This window comes from Hordeum vulgare, chromosome 1H (genome assembly GCF_904849725.1).
Source record: "Hordeum vulgare subsp. vulgare chromosome 1H, MorexV3_pseudomolecules_assembly, whole genome shotgun sequence".
NCBI classification, from domain to species: domain Eukaryota; kingdom Viridiplantae; phylum Streptophyta; class Magnoliopsida; order Poales; family Poaceae; genus Hordeum; species Hordeum vulgare.
In genome coordinates this window covers 32,360,422-32,378,434 of record NC_058518.1, presented here as the reverse complement: position 1 = coordinate 32,378,434, position 18,013 = coordinate 32,360,422, and the positions used below count along the sequence as shown (strand labels likewise).

At 47.4% G+C, this 18,013-nt stretch overlaps 2 protein-coding genes across 2 annotated transcripts; both read right to left on the bottom strand.

Annotated features, from left to right (window-relative positions):
• Window positions 1–1,772: 1,772 nt before the first annotated feature.
• LOC123405404 (ribosome biogenesis regulatory protein homolog) lies at window positions 1,773–4,713 on the bottom strand. Its single transcript, XM_045099121.1, has 7 exons — window positions 4,432–4,713; window positions 3,908–3,959; window positions 3,692–3,820; window positions 2,691–2,808; window positions 2,365–2,551; window positions 2,176–2,289; window positions 1,773–2,089 (listed from the first exon to the last, which is right to left on the bottom strand). The coding sequence occupies exons 1-7, from the start codon at window positions 4,690–4,692 to the stop codon at window positions 1,961–1,963; spliced, it is 990 nt and encodes a 329-aa protein (XP_044955056.1). The 5' UTR covers window positions 4,693–4,713; the 3' UTR covers window positions 1,773–1,960.
• A 2,404-nt stretch (window positions 4,714–7,117) lies between these two features.
• LOC123405302 (interactor of constitutive active ROPs 2, chloroplastic) lies at window positions 7,118–11,786 on the bottom strand. The gene is made up of 4 exons (XM_045099065.1): window positions 11,643–11,786; window positions 10,142–10,202; window positions 9,420–9,597; window positions 7,118–9,117 (listed from the first exon to the last, which is right to left on the bottom strand). The coding sequence occupies exons 2-4, from the start codon at window positions 10,159–10,161 to the stop codon at window positions 7,477–7,479; spliced, it is 1,839 nt and encodes a 612-aa protein (XP_044955000.1). The 5' UTR covers window positions 10,162–10,202; window positions 11,643–11,786; the 3' UTR covers window positions 7,118–7,476.
• Window positions 11,787–18,013: the final 6,227 nt, after the last annotated feature.

Here is an 18,013-nt window from a genome sequence, read left to right as displayed (position 1 = left end):
TATAAAGTTTTGCTTGTTGTTAGGCATTGCTGCAGCTCCTGGTGCATTTCTCTGCATTTACATGACTAAAGGGTATGAACCGTACCACCTTTTGCACACTAACATGAATGACTTCTTTTCCATTTCTGTGTGACTACATGAGATCCCAAGATTCCTCACAAAAAAAAACATGAGATACCAAGGTTGCAGGTAGCGGTAATATCTTGAGGGTCATAAGATGAGATGTTTTTCAGAATGCAGTGGCCAGTCAGATGTTTGATTATCTGGAAAAAAAAAATGAAACCCTCTGTAATTTTTGGCTGGAGTAGTTGATGTCTTTCGGTTGTTGATATGTGCTGATATTTATGTGGTATATGTTTTCTCTCAAGATTTTGTTTGCCTTCCCTGTAATCTGCTGCCGCTGTCGCTCCGGTGCTCGTCTCAACGCGAGGCCCCACTGGAAATCTCAACGGAGAGGGAGCTGTAGACTTCGCCACCCCGTCAGTGGAGGAGAAGGATCGCCGTGGCAGGCCCAAGATCAACTCTGAACCTGCTGAACTTAACTGAAACTGTGGATTTCCTCTGTACACTTCAGACAGAGGCGATGCAAACCACCATTGGGCGATCCTACCCATGCAAGCCGCATCCAATGGACCAAATTCAATTACCTCTCCAGGACACTCTTCTGTAACATTCCCGCTTCTCCTTGCCTTCTCGTTTCTCTAGTCGGTGAATCTCTTTCACTGTCATCCGGCTATGAAAGCCTTGTAAGTGTTACTTCAGACTGGATTTGAAGGGAGGTCTACTGGACATATCTGCAGAGGCGTTGTTTTATTTCATCGGTCTCATTGTTAGCGAAATTTGGGACACTCGCCGAAAATTTCAAAGGGTTCTTTTATCAACTTTGTTGTGTTTCACTTCCCATCGATTTCGCCAAATTTGTTCGAAATGTCTCCAAAAGTCTTTTTCTCCAATTGGGAGGGATGCCCCTTCAGTCGAAAAAATAACTGGATTTGAAGCTGCAGAGAAGCATCAAATAAGTTTACGAGGAATTCATGGTGCAAGAGAGACACTTCAATTTAATAGATGCAAAAGTTGTGTGCGATCCTATGAAAACCCCTGCAGCCCTTTGCAAAATGGCCTCATCCTGCGAGGAATCCTTTCGGGTCCTTTGCAAAAATGAATTTGTAGATATAGGGTTATTTCCATCCACGGTCTTTCATGGTCTAGTTATACCGTACATCATAACTAACTGTGGGACAGCACATTGCCTAACATCTAAGGCTCCATCATGCAAAAAAAAATAAAAAAAATCCAAGGCTCCAAGTTTACTCAAGGTTGCACCGGTTACAAGATGGAGACGAGCGCTCATGACGAATAAGACCATGACAGTGTAAAAGCCTCCTTTGGTTTATAGTATAGGAATAGGAAAATCATAAGGCCTTGGTGTAATTGTAAAGTTGTTGCATTGTGACCATGAGATCATCCGTTTTCATTTAGGGCACGGAAACCTGAATGGTCGGCATGCTCTTCATTATTGTACAAAGTATCAACATGCAGCTAACTTATAACCACAACAACAGCCAGCACAACTTGGGGTGGCAGCATTGGACTCTTAATTGTGTTTGAGCACAAGGGTATGTGTTACCCGAATCGATGTTGACAGACTGCAATGACATGAGCTTTCAGGTAAAGCGTAGAAGCTTTACTTGATTCACAGACTAAATTAAGGCGTGTGCTCAGACATCAAATTTCTTTGGTGTTAGGTTTGCTTTCTATATTGCGAACAAAGCTTTCCAGAAATATTTTCCAAACTTCTGACAACATTCAGGTTCTTGTGTCATAACCAGTATAACTGGATTAACAATCTTTCTCCCTTGGGACTTAAACAGGACAATAACCATACAGAACTTGCCAACACTCTCCATGATGCTTGGAAACCGCGCTCACCTCCTACAATAAACCACAGGATGATGCTGACCTAAACACTTTTCTTTGAAGATTTCTTCTGGATTTTCTTCTGGGGCTTCAACTTATTCGATCCGGATGCTGATGATTGTTTGTCTTTCCTCCTCTTGTTGTCCTTCTTCACCTTGTACATCGTGATTGCCTGGCATCAAAGTTATGTACAGCTGCTGTTATATGGTGGACTAGACAAATGGAAAAAGTAACATATACTGAATCCTGGAGGCTTGCCTTGCTGACATCCAACGGCTCCTCGAAGTTCTTGGCCAGTAGACTGTTCAGGATCTTCTCATTTTGCTGTTTCTCCAGGTTGCCCATTCCTTTCCCTTCGACGACAGGGAGGAACTGCAGAAAAGCAACAGTTAAGCTAACCAAACTATCAAATTACAAAGGTGCTTGGATAGTTCACAGGGGAAAAACCTTTCTATTTTTGCCAGCCTTCTTAAGAGGTTTCTCGCCAGGCAACTTTTTGTCAAACTTCCCACCGCTGGCTGTTGCTGCAGAAGCCATACCAGCAACATTCTCGAGATCTTCCTTCTTAGCCTTTCTAGGCAGATCAGCTTTTGTCCCTGTGATGGGCACGGACGTGGCAGCAAGCTGTATATGACTGCATAATGTTTTTCACAAAGCTGTGGTATGAGAAAATTGAGTTGCTAATATAATGAATAATAAACAAACATTTGCAAAAAAGAAAACAAAGTAGTGCATGAGTTATACAGAAGACACTAGCTAGTAGTATGGATTACCTTGGCAGAGCACCAACTTTTGCAGCATTCTTCAAATTCCCAAGTCTGTTTTTTTCTTGCTTATCTACCCGGCCCTTCTTCTCTTCCCTTCTTTGAGCAAAAGGATCAACACCAGGCTCTGTAATAAATCATACTTAGTTAACAGGGTAACAGATTGCAAACAGGTTTTTAGACACATATACTCCCTCTGTACCTAAATAATTGTAGTTAGGGAGAACTAGTCTAGTTCTCCCCAACTAAAATTATTTAGGTACAGAGGGAGTACATTTTAAAGCTAATTCCATTGATATTTTAGACTGATTCATTCAGTCATAAATGAAAAGATTACTGGAGAGTAAAAATGATAGCTGGACTAAATCAGAGTATGAAGCAGAAATATTTGCAGGTTGTCAAGCATTTGTGTCACAGCACACAACCGTAATAGGTACTCCCTCCGTCTGGAATTACTTGTCGAAAAGATGGATGTATCTAGATGTATTTTAGTTCTAGATACATCCATTTTTATTCATTTTTGCAACAAGTAATTTCGAACGGAGGGAGTACTCGGTAAGGTTAAAGCTCTAAATGATTGCTACTCCCGTTACAGAACAAGATTGCTAGTCGTTAGATTCAATTAGTCAAAACGCAAAGAGCATTGAAGATTTAAAATGAACACTGGACTAAATCAGTGTACATAAGCAGAAACATGCAGGCTGTTAAGCATTTGTGTGACAGCTCATGATAACTGCAATGTGTACTTGGCACGGGAAAGCTCGAACAGATTACAACTATTGCTACAAAACAAGATTCACCATATACTCCCTCCATTCCTAAATATAAGTCTTCTTAGAGGTTTCACTAGGGGACTGCATACGGAGCAAAATGAGGACTACATACGGAGCAAAATGAGTGAATCTACACTCGAAAGTATGTCTATATACATCCGTATGTACTCCTCTAGTGAAACCTCTGAAAAGACTTATATTTACGAACGGAGGGAGTACAAAAGACAAGTTGCTCACCGTCTGTCGATTTGGCTTCAATGATTGGAACATCTCTGTCATCATTAACACGGTCATAGCCATAAGTCCGCTTCCAGGAATTAGTTTGCTCGTCCCATGCACGCTTGTTCTTCTTGTGCTTGATAATCCCTGCAAGTATGTTCCTGTCATATTAAATCCAAGCAAGTACACTTCCAATGAAAACGCTCAGAAAGCAAGCAAGAATAGCAAGTTCACCTTTCGACTTCGCAAACGTCTCCCACTTGGTAGGAGGCTTCGGCCTCGGCAACTGGTGACAGGAAAGAAAAGGATCAAGCATTTTGCATGTTTGCAAATACATGCATATACTTATCATAACACAGGTCCTGTTCAGCTTAATATCTCCTTTAAGGATTAGTGCAGAGCAAGAACGAAAAAACTAGAACCCATACATGCAAACAACAATCGAATAATAACACGCTGGCCGGGGCAGCTGCACTCTCATGCCAGTATGGTATCCTGGCATCTGTCGTAACCTACACATCCTACAGGCCACAGATATCAATCACTCCACTGCATCTTCGGCATAGGAAATCGTAAAATTAAGCATAGGCATACTGCAAGCGCCCCTCTGAAACCCCACGCTAATCTACTCACACGCTCGCGGAGTAGCAGTAGCCAGCAGTAATCATCCTCTAAAACAAATCGAGAGCAACCGATGGTAGCGGGCAGAGATGGCGTGAGGGGGGGAGAGAGAGAGGGTGGGGATGCGGTATTCTCACGTGCTTCTCGCGGGGCAGGCGGTTGGCGGGCGGCGGGAGGCGGACGACGGGGCCGTCGCGGCCCTCGGTGGCCGGCAGCGAGAAGAGGGCGTTGGCGACGGCCTGCGCCAGCTCCGTGGCCTTCCGCAGGCACTCGTTCCGCAGCTCCGCCCTGGAGGACGCGGCGCCGGCGGCGAGGTGGTGCGAGGGGTCGTAGGCCAGGAGGTGGCCCAGGTCCACCTCGAAGTTGGTGGCGGAGGCGGATGCTTCTTCCGCCGCCATTGCTGCTGCGGCGAGTGTACGGCGGGTTTGGGGGAGGAGGAGAGGAGGCGTGGTGGTAGTGCTTGGTTGGGTTTTATTAGTGACCTGGGCTGGGCTGGGCTGGAGGATACGGGCTGGGCCTCTGGGCTGGATAACTGAATATGGGTTGTTGCTTCGTCCCCTTCTGGGCTGGGGGCCTTAACCTTCTGGGCCGGGGGCCTATATACTGTCAGGCTAGATCACAGTGGGTAACTTGAAGGGCAGTCGTTCCTCAAAAAAAAAAAAAAACTTGAAGGGCAGTCGGTGTCGCCGCCACCACCGCCGGTGATGGTGGCGGTGACCATGGTCGTGGCCTTCTATTTTAACAATACTCCTCTACCCTGACACGGTTTTGCTGCATTCCTCAAGATGTTGCATCCAGAATTCTTAATCCTGGTGCGGTCGGTGCTCGCTTCCCAAGTGATCTACTTCATTACACCCTTGGTCGTCCAAACTGCCATCCTACGGAATATCGACAAGCTCGAGCGGGCCTTTCTGTGATCCGGGTCCGATAAGACAAACGGGAGAAAATGCAAGGTCAATTGGGACTTGGTCAGTCGACCGCTTGCTTATGGCGGCCTCGGGATCCTCAACAACGAAAAGTTCACGCGGGCACTGCGCTTGCGGTGGCCTTGGTACGAGTGGAAAGAGCCCACAAAGTTATGGGTTGGGAGTGGAAACCGTGCAGTGCGGATGACATCGACTTCTTTTATGCATGTACCACCATTACAGTCAGAAATGGTGCGCGGACTCCTTTTTGGGACTTCCCCTGGCTTCTTGGCCGCAAGCCAATGGGTATCACTCCACTCATTTACGAGTCCTCCTCCTAGAAGCGTTGGAAGGTTCACGAGGCCCTTCAACAAAATGCTTGGATTCCCAAGATCGGACTCGTGCATCAATTTCAATCGAGCATATCACGCAATTCTTCCACCTTTGGATGCTCCCGCAAGAGGTGCAGCTCGATGAGGTTGCTGAAGATGATAATATTTGAAAGCTTGTGGATTTAGGGCAATACGCGGCTGCCTCTACCTATATGGTGCAGTTCTTGGGGTTGGTCCTATCCCGCATGGACAAAATGGTTTGGAAGGTTTGGGCAACGCCCAAGGTCAAGTTCTTTACGTGGCTCGTGCTCCAAAACAGAATATGGACGGCTAACAGGGTGGAGAAGCGAGGATGGCCAAATTGTGGCCCCTGCCCCATTTGTAGGGGCATTCAGGAAAGGAGTCTACACCTCTCTTCAGATGACGTTTCGCTATCAGCTTTGGAATTTGGTGATCCAGAAATTTCGCATCCATGACTTCGACACATCCGCCTGACACATGTTCAGCTCCGTTGAGGTGTGGTGGGCGAGCACGAGCGTCATGGGCATTGCCGGCCGAAAAGCGATGGCCTCGATGACCATGTTGGTGTCGTGGATCATATGAAACGAGCGTAACGCGAGAGTGTTTAGGCAAAAGAGCGCTCCTCCGCACATCTTGCTCAATATAATCGTCGACGAGGCCAACGTTTGGATTGAAGCAGGGGCTAAAAACCTAGGGTCTTTCTTATTGCGAGAATAATTGTCATGACGTAAATTGGGTGTGTTGTAACAAACTCTTGCTCCTCCTTATTTAATACTACCTCCGTCCGGAAATACTTGTCGTAGAGATGAATGTATCTAGACTTATTTTAATTGTAGATACATCCGTTATATGCATTTTTAGGATAAGTATTTCCGGACGGAGGAAGTATATGAGTCAAATCTTTTGTTTCCGTTTAAAAAAATCTTAATCGCCTACCAAGGATGAAATACAGTGCCGGCGTGTATTGCTATTCATCTATGCGCACCCAGTATGTCTTGCATTTAATACACATTTTTACCTGATATGATACGCTTAGGGACCTACATTTGTTACTGCCGTTCGCAAGCCATTTGACATAATTCTGGGTCAGTTTTGGCATCATCAGATGATAGCAGTGAAACTCTTAACATTCACACCCACAAATTGTGCGTGACACTCGACTGTCATCGTACCTCCAGCTCTAATCAGGTTTCTGCGTAGCCCCTCTACTTCCATACCATGAAATATTTATAGGTTTCTGCGTCGACCTCAACTTCCAAACAATGAAATGTTTATAGGATTACTCACTGTACAAATCTGAACTTTCTTTTGAAGTTTGCATCGACCTCAACTTCCAATGTTTATAGGATTACTCACGGTACAAATCTGAACTTTCTTTTGCGGTTTGCATCTTTGCAGACGCATAATGGTCGTTATATTCTTCTGTTTTGGCTCGCTAAACTTATCACAACTCTCCTCCTTTATCCAGGCTTCGGACCAGCTATGCTGAGACAACATAGGGGGAGTTGCAAGATTGAACATAAAAGAAGAGAACTGGAATAATTAAGATGGTAAGTACAGGATAATTAAACATCAAGGTGGTTTCTTTCAACATAACAAACATAGGCATGCAGGCAGCCAAACAAAAGCGGCTGCTCCAGGATCTGATGACACCACAATCCACAGCAGGTTCTCTCTCTTTCAACTAACTCCAAACAAGAAGGGACAGATATCCATCTATCATTCCACTCCATTCCATCACATCCATCATCCTAGTGAGTAACCCTAGAAGCTCAGCTATAGATTTCTACTACTCATCATCAGCAACTCTACTAGACTGCTACTGTGATCACTGACCAGCTCTGCTGAATCTGGTTGTCATCTTGCTGCTACTCTTACCTTACCTCTCGTCGGTCGGTCGTCTCGTCCGGTCTCATGAGCTTCTTCACTTGGGCCCCTTCTTCCACAGCCCGCTCATCCTCCGCAGCACGCCGCTGTTGCGCCGCTTGGGGGACTCCTCGTCCGAGAACGGTGACCCCATCAGCTTCCCGCCGATCGACCCGTTGTACTCCGTGTCCAGCGACCCGGTCCTCTCCACCATCCGGCCACCATTGTTGCCACCACCCGCAAGGGCAGCGGCGGCGGCCTCTGCAGCCTTGCGCCACTGGTCGGACTGCACGCGCAGCCGGCGCAGCTCCGCGTCGGCCTCCGTGCTCGCCGCCTGCGCGGCGTCCAACTGCTCCGAGGCCCGGGCGGCACGTCGGCTGCTCTTGTCGGCCTCCTCCGTCACGTACCCGAGCCGCATCCGCACGTCCTGCTCCGCCGCCTTGGCTAGCTCCAGCTCCGCCACCGCCGCCTCGTACCGCTGCTGCACGTCTGCCTCCTTCTTGCCCGCCTCCGACTTGAGGGTCTCGTTCTCCTCCACCAGGCTCTGCAGCGCGTTCTCCTTGTCCATCAGGTTTGCCTTGAGCTCCGCGATGTCTGTGATCGACTTCATCAGCTTCGCCTCCAGCTCCGGCTGCATTTCGCTCAGCCCGTCTGACCTGTGAAGGTCCTCCTGCGCCTTGCCTGTAAGTGCTGCCTGCGCTGCCATGAGCTCGTCATTCTTGCTCTTCAGCTTGAGCTCAATATCACACACTTGGCGCGTACACTCAGACTTAACATTCTCCAGCATCTCATAGACTGTCTTTGTCTCGAAGGTCAGCCGAGTTTGCTCCTCCTGGTACCTCATCTCTGCCACCTCAAGCGCCATCCGCAAGTGCTCAATCTCTGGGTCAGGACTTCCATTGATGTCACTGGTGGGATGTGGGCTCTTCTTCAGAACTTCAGTCAACGGACTGCCAAAGCCACCATTGGCATTGCCTGCCTGTGCCTCGTCCAGAATTTCATTACCTGCAGCATGTGCCTTCTTCAGATCTTCCTCAAGTGCTACTACCCGAGCTTTAGACTCACCGAGCTCTATGTCCTTTGACTTCAGGCATTCTTGCAACCGGGCACCTTCAGCTAGGAGTGTGTCAATGGTGGCCTTTGCAGTCTCAAGCTGCAGCTTGGTCTCAGTTGCCATGGCATTCGCATCAGCTGCAGCCTTGTCACTTTCACTGATATTTACTTTCAGGGCTTCAATCGTTGCAAGCCTGAGCTCCATCTCCTGCTTCAGCGCTTCAAGCTCAGAGTCCGCATGCTCACATTGCTTGGCACGGGCTGTATCAGATTGCACTGTCACCTCCAGCTGCAACTTCAGCCTCTGGATCTCAGACAAGGCCGAGCTGAGTGCAGCGGCATCCACTGACTGCTGTTTCTGAAATGCCTCAAGCTCGGCCTGCCAGGTGCGGTCACGCTCCTGTTGGATCTTGCGCAGCTCCTGGAGACGGGACTCCTCTGCTGCTGAGAGATTGACAAGCTGGCACTGCGACTCCTCCAGCTTCAACGACACATCCTGTCCCTGCTTCTTTGCTTCTTCGGCCTCCTGCTGTGCTTGGCACCTTCGTGCCTCTGATGCACTCAACTGTTCCTTGGTCTTCTTCAGCTCATCTTGGAGCTGGTTGACCTTAGAGTCCAGCTCAGTTAGCCTACTTGGGCGCTTCTTCTGAAAAGTGAATGTAGACAGTATTAATTAAGGAAAAGTATAAATGAAGCTTGCTGCAAAAGATTCTGCATTTTCCAGTGCTGAACTGATTATAGATGCTAAAGCCTGCTTCTAGGATAGCTAATTGTACACAAGCACATGTGATGCAACGGCAAGGGGTACATTGCAATGTACAAGGCTTTTTGAGAAATGGAAGTTCGGTTCTTGTAAAAAACATTGAAAGGGGTAGTTTGGAATGTCAGACTGTTTTTTAACTGAACAGAAAGCAGCAAATTTAGATCCAGTAAGGGCAATCAGCATACCTCAGTAACTGGGCTCCGTGGGGAACGACGCTCGATGACCTTTGGACTCCTCTCTGTAGGTGTTCTTGTTGGTGTGATCCCTGCGGAATCAGTTTCATTCCCTCCAGTTTTCGCCACACGAGACGACCGTGGAGTTGCTGGAGACGTCCTCTGCGGAGCATCTGAAGAGCCATTCCTACTGAACACAGAACGGCACAAAATCTTAGTATAAAGTACATATATAATGCTAGTATTTGTATAAAAAGATGAACAGAGCATAATATTAATTAGTATGTATGCTCAGCAGCTTTGCTGATGCCAGTTTGGTTATTCATTTCAAACCAAAATGATAATGGTACCAGTGACTGAGAACCTTCACTTGCAATAGAAAACAGGTCTATTTTACAGTGCTGCTAATATGCTACCACCAAATGGATCCAAATCACACAACTATCTTAGTGGCTTGACAAAGATAAAGAAAGAAAAGCCTAGTCAACAACACAAGATCTGTAAATATTATTTCACTATGCAGAAGTAAATGGCTATTTTGACCTGCACTGGTCCCAGTACATTAGACCCATTTAATACTACAAACGATATGCCATCATTTGGATACTGCTGTCCACCGAGGTGGTGGACACTGGCGCAGAGACGCACATGCATGTGTAGAAAGAACTGCAGATGTGCTTTGGCAAACAAACACATGCACAAAAGGAAGGAAGGAAGAAACACATGAAAGCTACCTGGTTTTTGAGTTCTGCATGATGAGATCCCTCACCAAATCCTTGTGCCCTCACTCAACTCCTGCAAAAATCACCACAGTGCCGAGGTTAACATGCTATAACTCAAACATGAAACTTAGTACAGAGAGTAAATACATGGTTGCCGATTGGCTTGACATAACTGCAGTAGAAGGTCATAAAAAATCAGAGGACGCAGATCACCACCAGTGCAAAGTTTTTAAAAAAAAAAAGGCAATTCAGCACAGTTGAAATGCCAAGAGAAAAAATGGCAGAGGGACTAATTAACCTGATATAGTTACAGTTCATGAAAGGTGAAAAAGAAGTGTGGTGCTAGTGCTAGGTCATTCCTCTTTATGCCCAAATTAAAAAATGTGCAACCTCAAACGCCCTATAGCCTCAGGCAGAGGTAACAGTACACCAGGCTGCACTGCACACAAGGACTGAGGTTGGTCCTATCCAAGGAGCCGTCAGGTTGAAGGAATCCAGCAAACGGCAGCAAACCTACTCCCACTACAACCCTAAAATATTGCAGACATGGCAAACCACCCTTGATTCATGCAACCGGCACAGCGAACACCAGGGGCTGAGATGGGCATCCATTACTGCTTTCCAGGGTGGGGAACAATAATGGGAGCCAGCCAGCCAGCTTTTCATGGATTGGAGCAATCGCATGGCATCGCAGGGAGTAAAGAAATGGGGGTGAAAAATTCCAGAGGCTGCGGTGCGGTAACTTGCACAGTTACAGAGCAGGGGCATGTGGTGATAATGAGGCTTTATTATTATTATGAATCTGTCCCCAATGAGCGTAGTAGGAGGCTGGTAGATCCTGCTGTTGCAGGTGGAGTGGAGGAGAAATGCATTGATGGATGGGGAAGAACTAGGGCAGGAGGAGGAGGAGGAACGTTTGCTCGAAAAGATGATTGCCATTGAAGCACCGCGCAGATTTGTTTTTGGTAGAAACTTGCAACGGATTGATGGCGGACTGGAGCACGGATATTGTACAATGTACAGGCAGTACCGGTACTGAGAGGGGCATTTATTCGTGGATTTGCAGGCAGCAAGAACGAGGGGAGGTCTGGGTTCAAGAGATTCAAAAGGAAAATAACTTGTTCCAAAGACCTTGGAACACGAGAAACAAAAGATCGAGAGCATCTAATAAAATCTGAACGAACTGCAAAGCGGGGACGCTAAAAAGGCAGAAGCTTTTCTTCAACTCTGGCATTGATAACTCCTCCCGCTCAAGAAACCATGGAGAAAACCGAGGGCGCCCGATGCCAAATCCCTCGGCCTCTCTCCCCCACATTCTCACTCCTACATTCACCGATTCAAAGAACAAAAATCTCTATCTGTCTATCGATTCTTCCCCCTCTCTAACGGACAGACGCTGCGGATATCCAAGAAGAACAGGCAATGATCTCTTCTGCAGGAGGAGCAAGAGCTGGAAGAGCGGATCGAAGGCGCGCCGCCGTTGCGAGAAAGCGGGGAGGGAAAAAGCTCTTACCTCTTGTTGCTCTCTCTCTCTCCTCCTTGCTGTTCTTGTTCTTCTTCTGCTTCTCCTCTCTTCCCACTGCTGCGGCTGTCTGCTAGCGCGTGGTGCGACTGTGCGTGCCGAGCCGAGCGCCTTCTCCTCCTCGGGTCTGCCGTCCCGCTCCCACGCCCGCTCCCCTTTCACTGGCTCCGATGGGGGCGGGCTCCGTGCGGCCCGATGCGGCCGTGGCCCCGCCCGTGCGCGGGCCCGCGCGTCGGCGTCCCCGCCGGGCCGCTCCATGCCCTGGTCTGGGTTTCTTTCCGCTCGTCGCCTACCGAGAATCCGAGATGGGTGACCTGACGTACAGGCGGGTGGGGCTTGTGGGCCCGGGTTGTCAGCGTGGTGGATGTGGGCGCAAGCCGCGGGGAGGGAAGGCGTGGCTGGGGGAGTCCCGAGGCACGGGCGCTGTGATGAGTCAAACTGGCGACCCTGCGTCCATCATCAGCACAGGAGAAAGGTGAACTTCGTGCGTGCATTTTTTCTTGCTTGCTTGCTTGGAGAATGCATGGTAGCACCACCGAGCTTCCATGTGTTTTTTTACTTGCTACTCCCTCCGTTCCTAAATACTCCATCTGTCCCAAAATAACTGTTTCAACTTTATATTAACTCTAGTACAAAGTTGTACTAAGCTTAAGACAGTTATTTTGGAACGGAGGGAGTATAAGTCTTTTAAAAGATTTCAGTAGGTGTCTACATACAGAACAAAATGAATGAATCTACACTCTAAAGTATGTCTATATACATCCGTATATAGTTCACTAATGAAACCTTTAAAAAGACTTATATTTAGGAACGAAGGGGTAGATAATACGGTAATAGATAATATTCCTCCTTTCCTAAATGCTTCCTCGGTTTCATAATATAAGTCGTTTTAGCAAGCTAAAAAACAGTTTGGATATATATAGACATATTTTACAATGTTAATTTATTTATTTTGTTTCATATATAGTCCCCTGATAAAATATCTATAAAATACATATACTCGCTCCATTCGTAGATATAAGTTTTTTTTAAAATTTTATTAGAAGACTACATACAAAATAAAAATAAATGAATATGTATTTTAAAATATGTCTATATATATTCATACGTAGCTCTAAGAGATACGAGTAGTATTTAAAAAGGGAGGAGGTATTTGGAAAGACGGGAGTATAAAAGTTTCTAGGGGAGGATTTGTATGTGTTCTCACCTGGTGCTCCCGCGACTCCTAGGGTTCACTCCCCCCTCCCCCCCCCCCCCCCCCGCTGTCGCCGTCGTCGTCGGCTATCCCCGCACCCCTCCCCCCTCCCCCTCCCGGATCCGCCCCGGGGCGGCGCGAGCTCCGCCCCTCTTCGGCCTCCCTCCTCCTCCTTCCCTTCCTGCCGCCGTCGACGGCCGCCCCCGACGCTTGGCCGGGTGGTGTTGGCGGCGGCAGGACTGCCTGTCCCCGCGCGCGCCTCCTTGCCCGGGGTATGGGGGCGGCGGTGGTGCTCCTCGGCTCGACGACGGTCCGACGACCCGGCAACAGTGGGCGGCGACGCGTGAGATGGTGGTGTTGCCCCTTGGCGATGAGACGGCGTGGTGACGCAGGTTGGCTGGTGGCGCGCCCCCGGCCCAGATCTAGGCCTTGTGGGGCCCATCTGGGTCCTAGCGGGCCGGCTCCCGACGTGGCTTCATCGTCGTCTGTGTGGTGAGGAGGAGGAGCAGCTCGGACGGGGAGCGACGACGCCGAAGGCGCGCCTGCTAAAGCGCGATGGCGGGAGCTTTACGGGCGTGGAGAGCCCGACCGGGCCTGGTATGCTCCTGCTATTGTGCCCGGTCGGCTGCCGTCGTCGACGGTGGAGGTTGTACCCTCCCGCGTGGCGACGGTGTTGTGGCCCCTAGTCCCAGCTCCTATTCCCCGCTGTGCAGGCCTCACTTCATGGTGTCGTGGTGAGACGGCATGGAGGCTTCATGACCGCGGTGGCGTAAGATGGGGTCGCTTTGGTGGCAGGCTCTGGAGCATCCGAGGTGAAGGTTGGGATCGGGGGAAACCCCTGTCGGCCTGGCCGACATCGACGCGACGACGCTTGTGGGTGCCGCCGGACCTTCCTGGAGGGCGTCGGGGGCAACCCTTCCTCTTGCCTCGTCAAGTACCGGGGGAAACCCTTGGCAGCAGCGTCGTCATCGTCGCGGTCCTTCTTGGAGGTGTTGATTGCTACCGGTGCTTCGGAGCCTTGTAGCTTGGTGGGAGATCTTCGGTGGGCGCAGTGGTCGTGAAGCTTCTTCGTTTTCGTTGATCCGTCGTTGTCGGCATTTTTTCTCTTGTTGTTTCTCTTTCGTTTCTTTTGGGTGTGACTGTGTTGCTTCCGCCCCAGCACCTGCTGTTGATTGTATCGGTTGGTTGCTTTGTAATACAAAGTGGGGGAAACTCTTTTTCGGTATTTGTATGTGTTCTTTTCTCTGGTGCGGTGCTTCTTTTCTTGGGCCTGTCGCATCATGGCGTCGTAGTTTGCAAGCTAAACTAAACTTGGGGTTAATTGAAAAGCTTACTAGTAGTGGTAGCAGCTTGGGTGCAAGTGTCATGCACATGTTTCTTTATTTTTGTGAAGGAGAGGTCAACTTAAGAAAGTTTGATCCGTGATCTTTGATTGATTTGGTTAATTTTTCTACAGATCACGGAAAAATTAATCGCATACAAAAAATCATGGATCAAACTTTCCTAAATTGACAAAATCAGCCGATCCTTTTATTAGTGTTTTTATAAAGAAAATTCATCGGTTTATTTTATCTTCATTCTATCCTTACAAATTAGTATTTTTCTAACATAAAAAAAATCATGGATCTAGCTTTTTCAAATTAACCAAATCAATAGATCTCTTCATGAGTGCAATTTTCTTCTCGAAATAAATAATGGATATTAAAAAAACTGACACGTAAATCATGATGCATTGTAAACAAATTCCATTATGAACCTAATTAATCTCTACTTCTAAAAGGAGAGTTTGTACTTCGTTGGTACACCTCCCATCGATAGATGCGACTCCCCCTTCATCGGTTTTTTTCTTTGTTTCGTTCCACACCATTGATGGAAGGAATCAATCCATCGATTTTTTTCCTACATGTGTGAACGCAACACAACAGGAAACCGGTGGAGAAAAACCACCCAACTACGCAGGTCCCTGATACGTCTTCATCGTATCTACTTTTCCAAACTATTGTGTCCTTATTTTGGGCTCTAATTTGCATGATTTGAATGAAACTAACCCGGACTGACGCTATTTTCAGCAGAATTGCCATGGTGTTGTTTTTGTGCAGAAATGAAAGTTCTCGGAATGTCCTGAAAATTTACGGAGAATATTTTTGGAAAATATGAAAAATACATGCGCAAAGATCCACCGGAGGGGACGGGCCAGTGGGCCACAAGCCCTGACGCCGCGGCCTCCCCCCTGGCCGCGACAATCAAGCTTGTGGGGCCCACGTGGCTCTGCCGCCCCCAACTCCAGCGCTATTTATTTCCTTTCGTCCCGGAAAAAATCAAGAGAGAAGATTTCATCGCGTTTTCGATCCAGAGGCGCCGCCACATCCCGTTCTTCATCTGGAGGGCAGATCTGGAGTCCGTTTTGGGCTCCGGGTCAAGGAGATTGTCGCCATCGTCATCGTCAATCTTCTTCCTCTCCAACTCCATGAAGGTCTTCATCGTTCGCGATAATCTATCCGTCGACTCGCTGGGCGGTGATGAGTAGGATGAGATCTATCATGTAATCGAGTTAGTTTCGACGGGGATTGATCCCTAGTATCCACTATGTTCTGAGATTGATGTTGCTACTACTTTGCCATGCTTAATGCTTGTCACTAGGGCCCGAGTGCCAAGATTTCAGATCTGAAATTATTATGTTGTCACCAATATATGTGTGTTTTAGATCCGATCTTGCAAGTTGTAGTTACCTGTTATGTGTTATGATCCGGCAACCTCGGAGTGACAATATCCGGAACCACTCCCGATGATGACCATAGTTTGAGGACTTCATGTGTTCACCAAGTGCTAATGCGTTGGTCCGGTTCTTTACTAAAAGGAGAACCTTAATATCCTGTAGTATCCATTTGGACCCCGCTGCCATGGGAGGGATGGACAATAGATGTCATGCAAGTTCTTTTCGCTAAGCACGTATGACTACACACGGAATGCATGCCTACATCACATTGACGAACGGGAGCTAGCCACATATCTCTCCGTGTTAACTGTTGAATGATGAATGTCATCCAACGAACCGCCGACCCATTGCCTACGAGTTTATCCCACTGTTGTTGTTACTTGTTTTGCTCTGCTGCTGTTACTACTGTTGCTGCTACTGTTACTCGCTTTGTCGTGCTGTTGCTGCCACTACTGTTGCTACTACTGTTACTTACTACTGTTGTTACTCGCTACTACTGCTACTTGGTACTGCTGTCACTATTGTTGTTCCTTGCCACTATTGTTACTCGTTACACTGCTGCTACCTGCTACAATATTTTTTCTGGCACCGTTGCCGGGAAAGAATATTTCTCGTCCACGGGCAACTTACTGGCGCCATTGATACAACAGTTAGGAATAGTCTGCCGTCAACAAATCGTTTCTGGCACCGTTGCTATCATACTACTTTGCTACTCATGCCTTGCTTGCAGACACTAATCTTTCAGGTGTGGTTGAATCTGACACATTCAGCTGCTAATACTTGAGAATATTCTTTCACTTCCCGTCACGCGAACCAACAAATTTGGGTTGAATACTCTACCCTTGAAAACTGCCACGATCCCACGCGTCGGTGGACTATTGCAAGACAATTTCTAATTGTTGAGCAACTGGAAGCAGCTCTTTTCTGGCTCCGTTGCCGTGGAGGCATCAAGTCAGGAATAGTTGCACGTCAACAACATTTTTCTGGCGCCGTTCCCGGGGAAGGGATAGCTATATTCTCTGAGTCACTTGGGATTTATATATGCTGATCACTATGAAGAATCTGAAAGATCCGAAAACCAAAGTCTTGCCCTCAACTACGAGGGAAGGTAAGGAACTTCCATCTAGCTCTACACTTGATTCACCTTCAGTTATGAGTAAGTTTGCGACACCACCTCCTGCTAGAAATCTTGATATGTTGCATGTGCCTGATACTGTTAGAGATGCTATGCCTGATACTGCTAGAGATACTATGCCTGATACTGCTAGAGATGATATGCCTGATACTGCTAGAGATGCTATGCTTGATACTGCTTTGCCTGATGATGCTAGAGATGCTATTTTTGCCTGATGATGCTATGCTTGATACTGCTAGAGATACTACTTTGCCTGATATGCCACTAGGGGTATTCCTTGATGCTCATATTGCTAGAGTTACTGTCAATGCTCGTGATGCTTCTGAAACTGTCGATACTATTGAGATAGAACCTGCTTTTGCTCCTGCTAGATCTAGCTCTCCTAGATATGAATTGCCTGATATACCTGAGGGTTATGTTATGGAGGGAGAGATAGCTGAGGATTTTCTTGCGTGTAAGGATGCCTATGACGCTGAGAAATTACTTCTCAAGTGGAAGGAAAAATCTCTGAAAGCTAGGATGAAATACGACCCGAAGTTTGCCACTTCACCTATCTTTATCACCGATGAGGATTATGAATTCTCTGTCGACCCTGAGATAATCTCTTTAGTCGAATCTGATCCTTTCCATGGTTATGAGTCTGAGACGGTCGTAGCCCATCTTACCAAACTACACGATATATCCACCCTTTTCACTAATGAGGAGAAGATCCGCTACTACTATATCCTTAAGTTGTTTCCTTTCTCTCTAAAGGATGACGCTAAAGCCTGGTTCACTTCTCTTGCTCCTGGATGTGTGAGTAGTCCCCAGGATATGGTCTATTACTTTTGTGAGAAATATTTCCCTGCCCATAAGAAGCAAGCTGCCTTGCAGGAAATATACAACTTTGCTCAACTCAAAGAAGAGAGTCTCCCACAAGCTTGCGGGAGGCTCATCCAGCTACAGAATGCTTTGCCTGATCACCCTCTTAAGAAGAACGAGATACTGGATATCTTCTATAACGGACTTACCGATGCTTCTAGAGACCACTTAGATAGTTGTGCCGGTTGTGTTTTTAGGGAACAAACTGTAGAACAAGCTGAGATCCTACTAAATAACATCTTGATCAACGATAATGCTTGGACTATTCCCGAACCACCTCCTAAGCCAACTCCTAAGAAAAGAGGTATTCTATTCCTCAGTCCCGAAGATATGCAAGAAGCCAAGAAATTGTTGGGTAACGCAGCATAAATTCAAAAAAATTCCTACGCATGTTCAAATCTTCCTATGGAGAGACCAGCAACGAGAGAGGGGTAAGAGCATCTTCGTACCTTTGA

Excerpts from the sequence above, each read along its gene's own strand:
- LOC123405404 (XM_045099121.1), bottom strand. The coding sequence starts at position 4,692 with ATGGCGGCGGAAGAAGCATCCGCCTCCGCCACCAACTTCGAGGTGGAC. Across the intron at positions 2,809-3,691 it reads TGAAGCCAAATCGACAGACG|AGCCTGGTGTTGATCCTTTT; the intron begins GTGAGCAACTTG and ends GATTTATTACAG. Across the intron at positions 2,290-2,364 it reads AGGCTGGCAAAAATAGAAAG|TTCCTCCCTGTCGTCGAAGG; the intron begins GTTTTTCCCCTG and ends GCTTTTCTGCAG.
- LOC123405302 (XM_045099065.1), bottom strand. The coding sequence starts at position 10,161 with ATGCAGAACTCAAAAACCAG. Across the intron at positions 9,598-10,141 it reads ATGCAGAACTCAAAAACCAG|TAGGAATGGCTCTTCAGATG; the intron begins GTAGCTTTCATG and ends TTCTGTGTTCAG. Across the intron at positions 9,118-9,419 it reads CACGGAGCCCAGTTACTGAG|AAGAAGCGCCCAAGTAGGCT; the intron begins GTATGCTGATTG and ends TTCACTTTTCAG.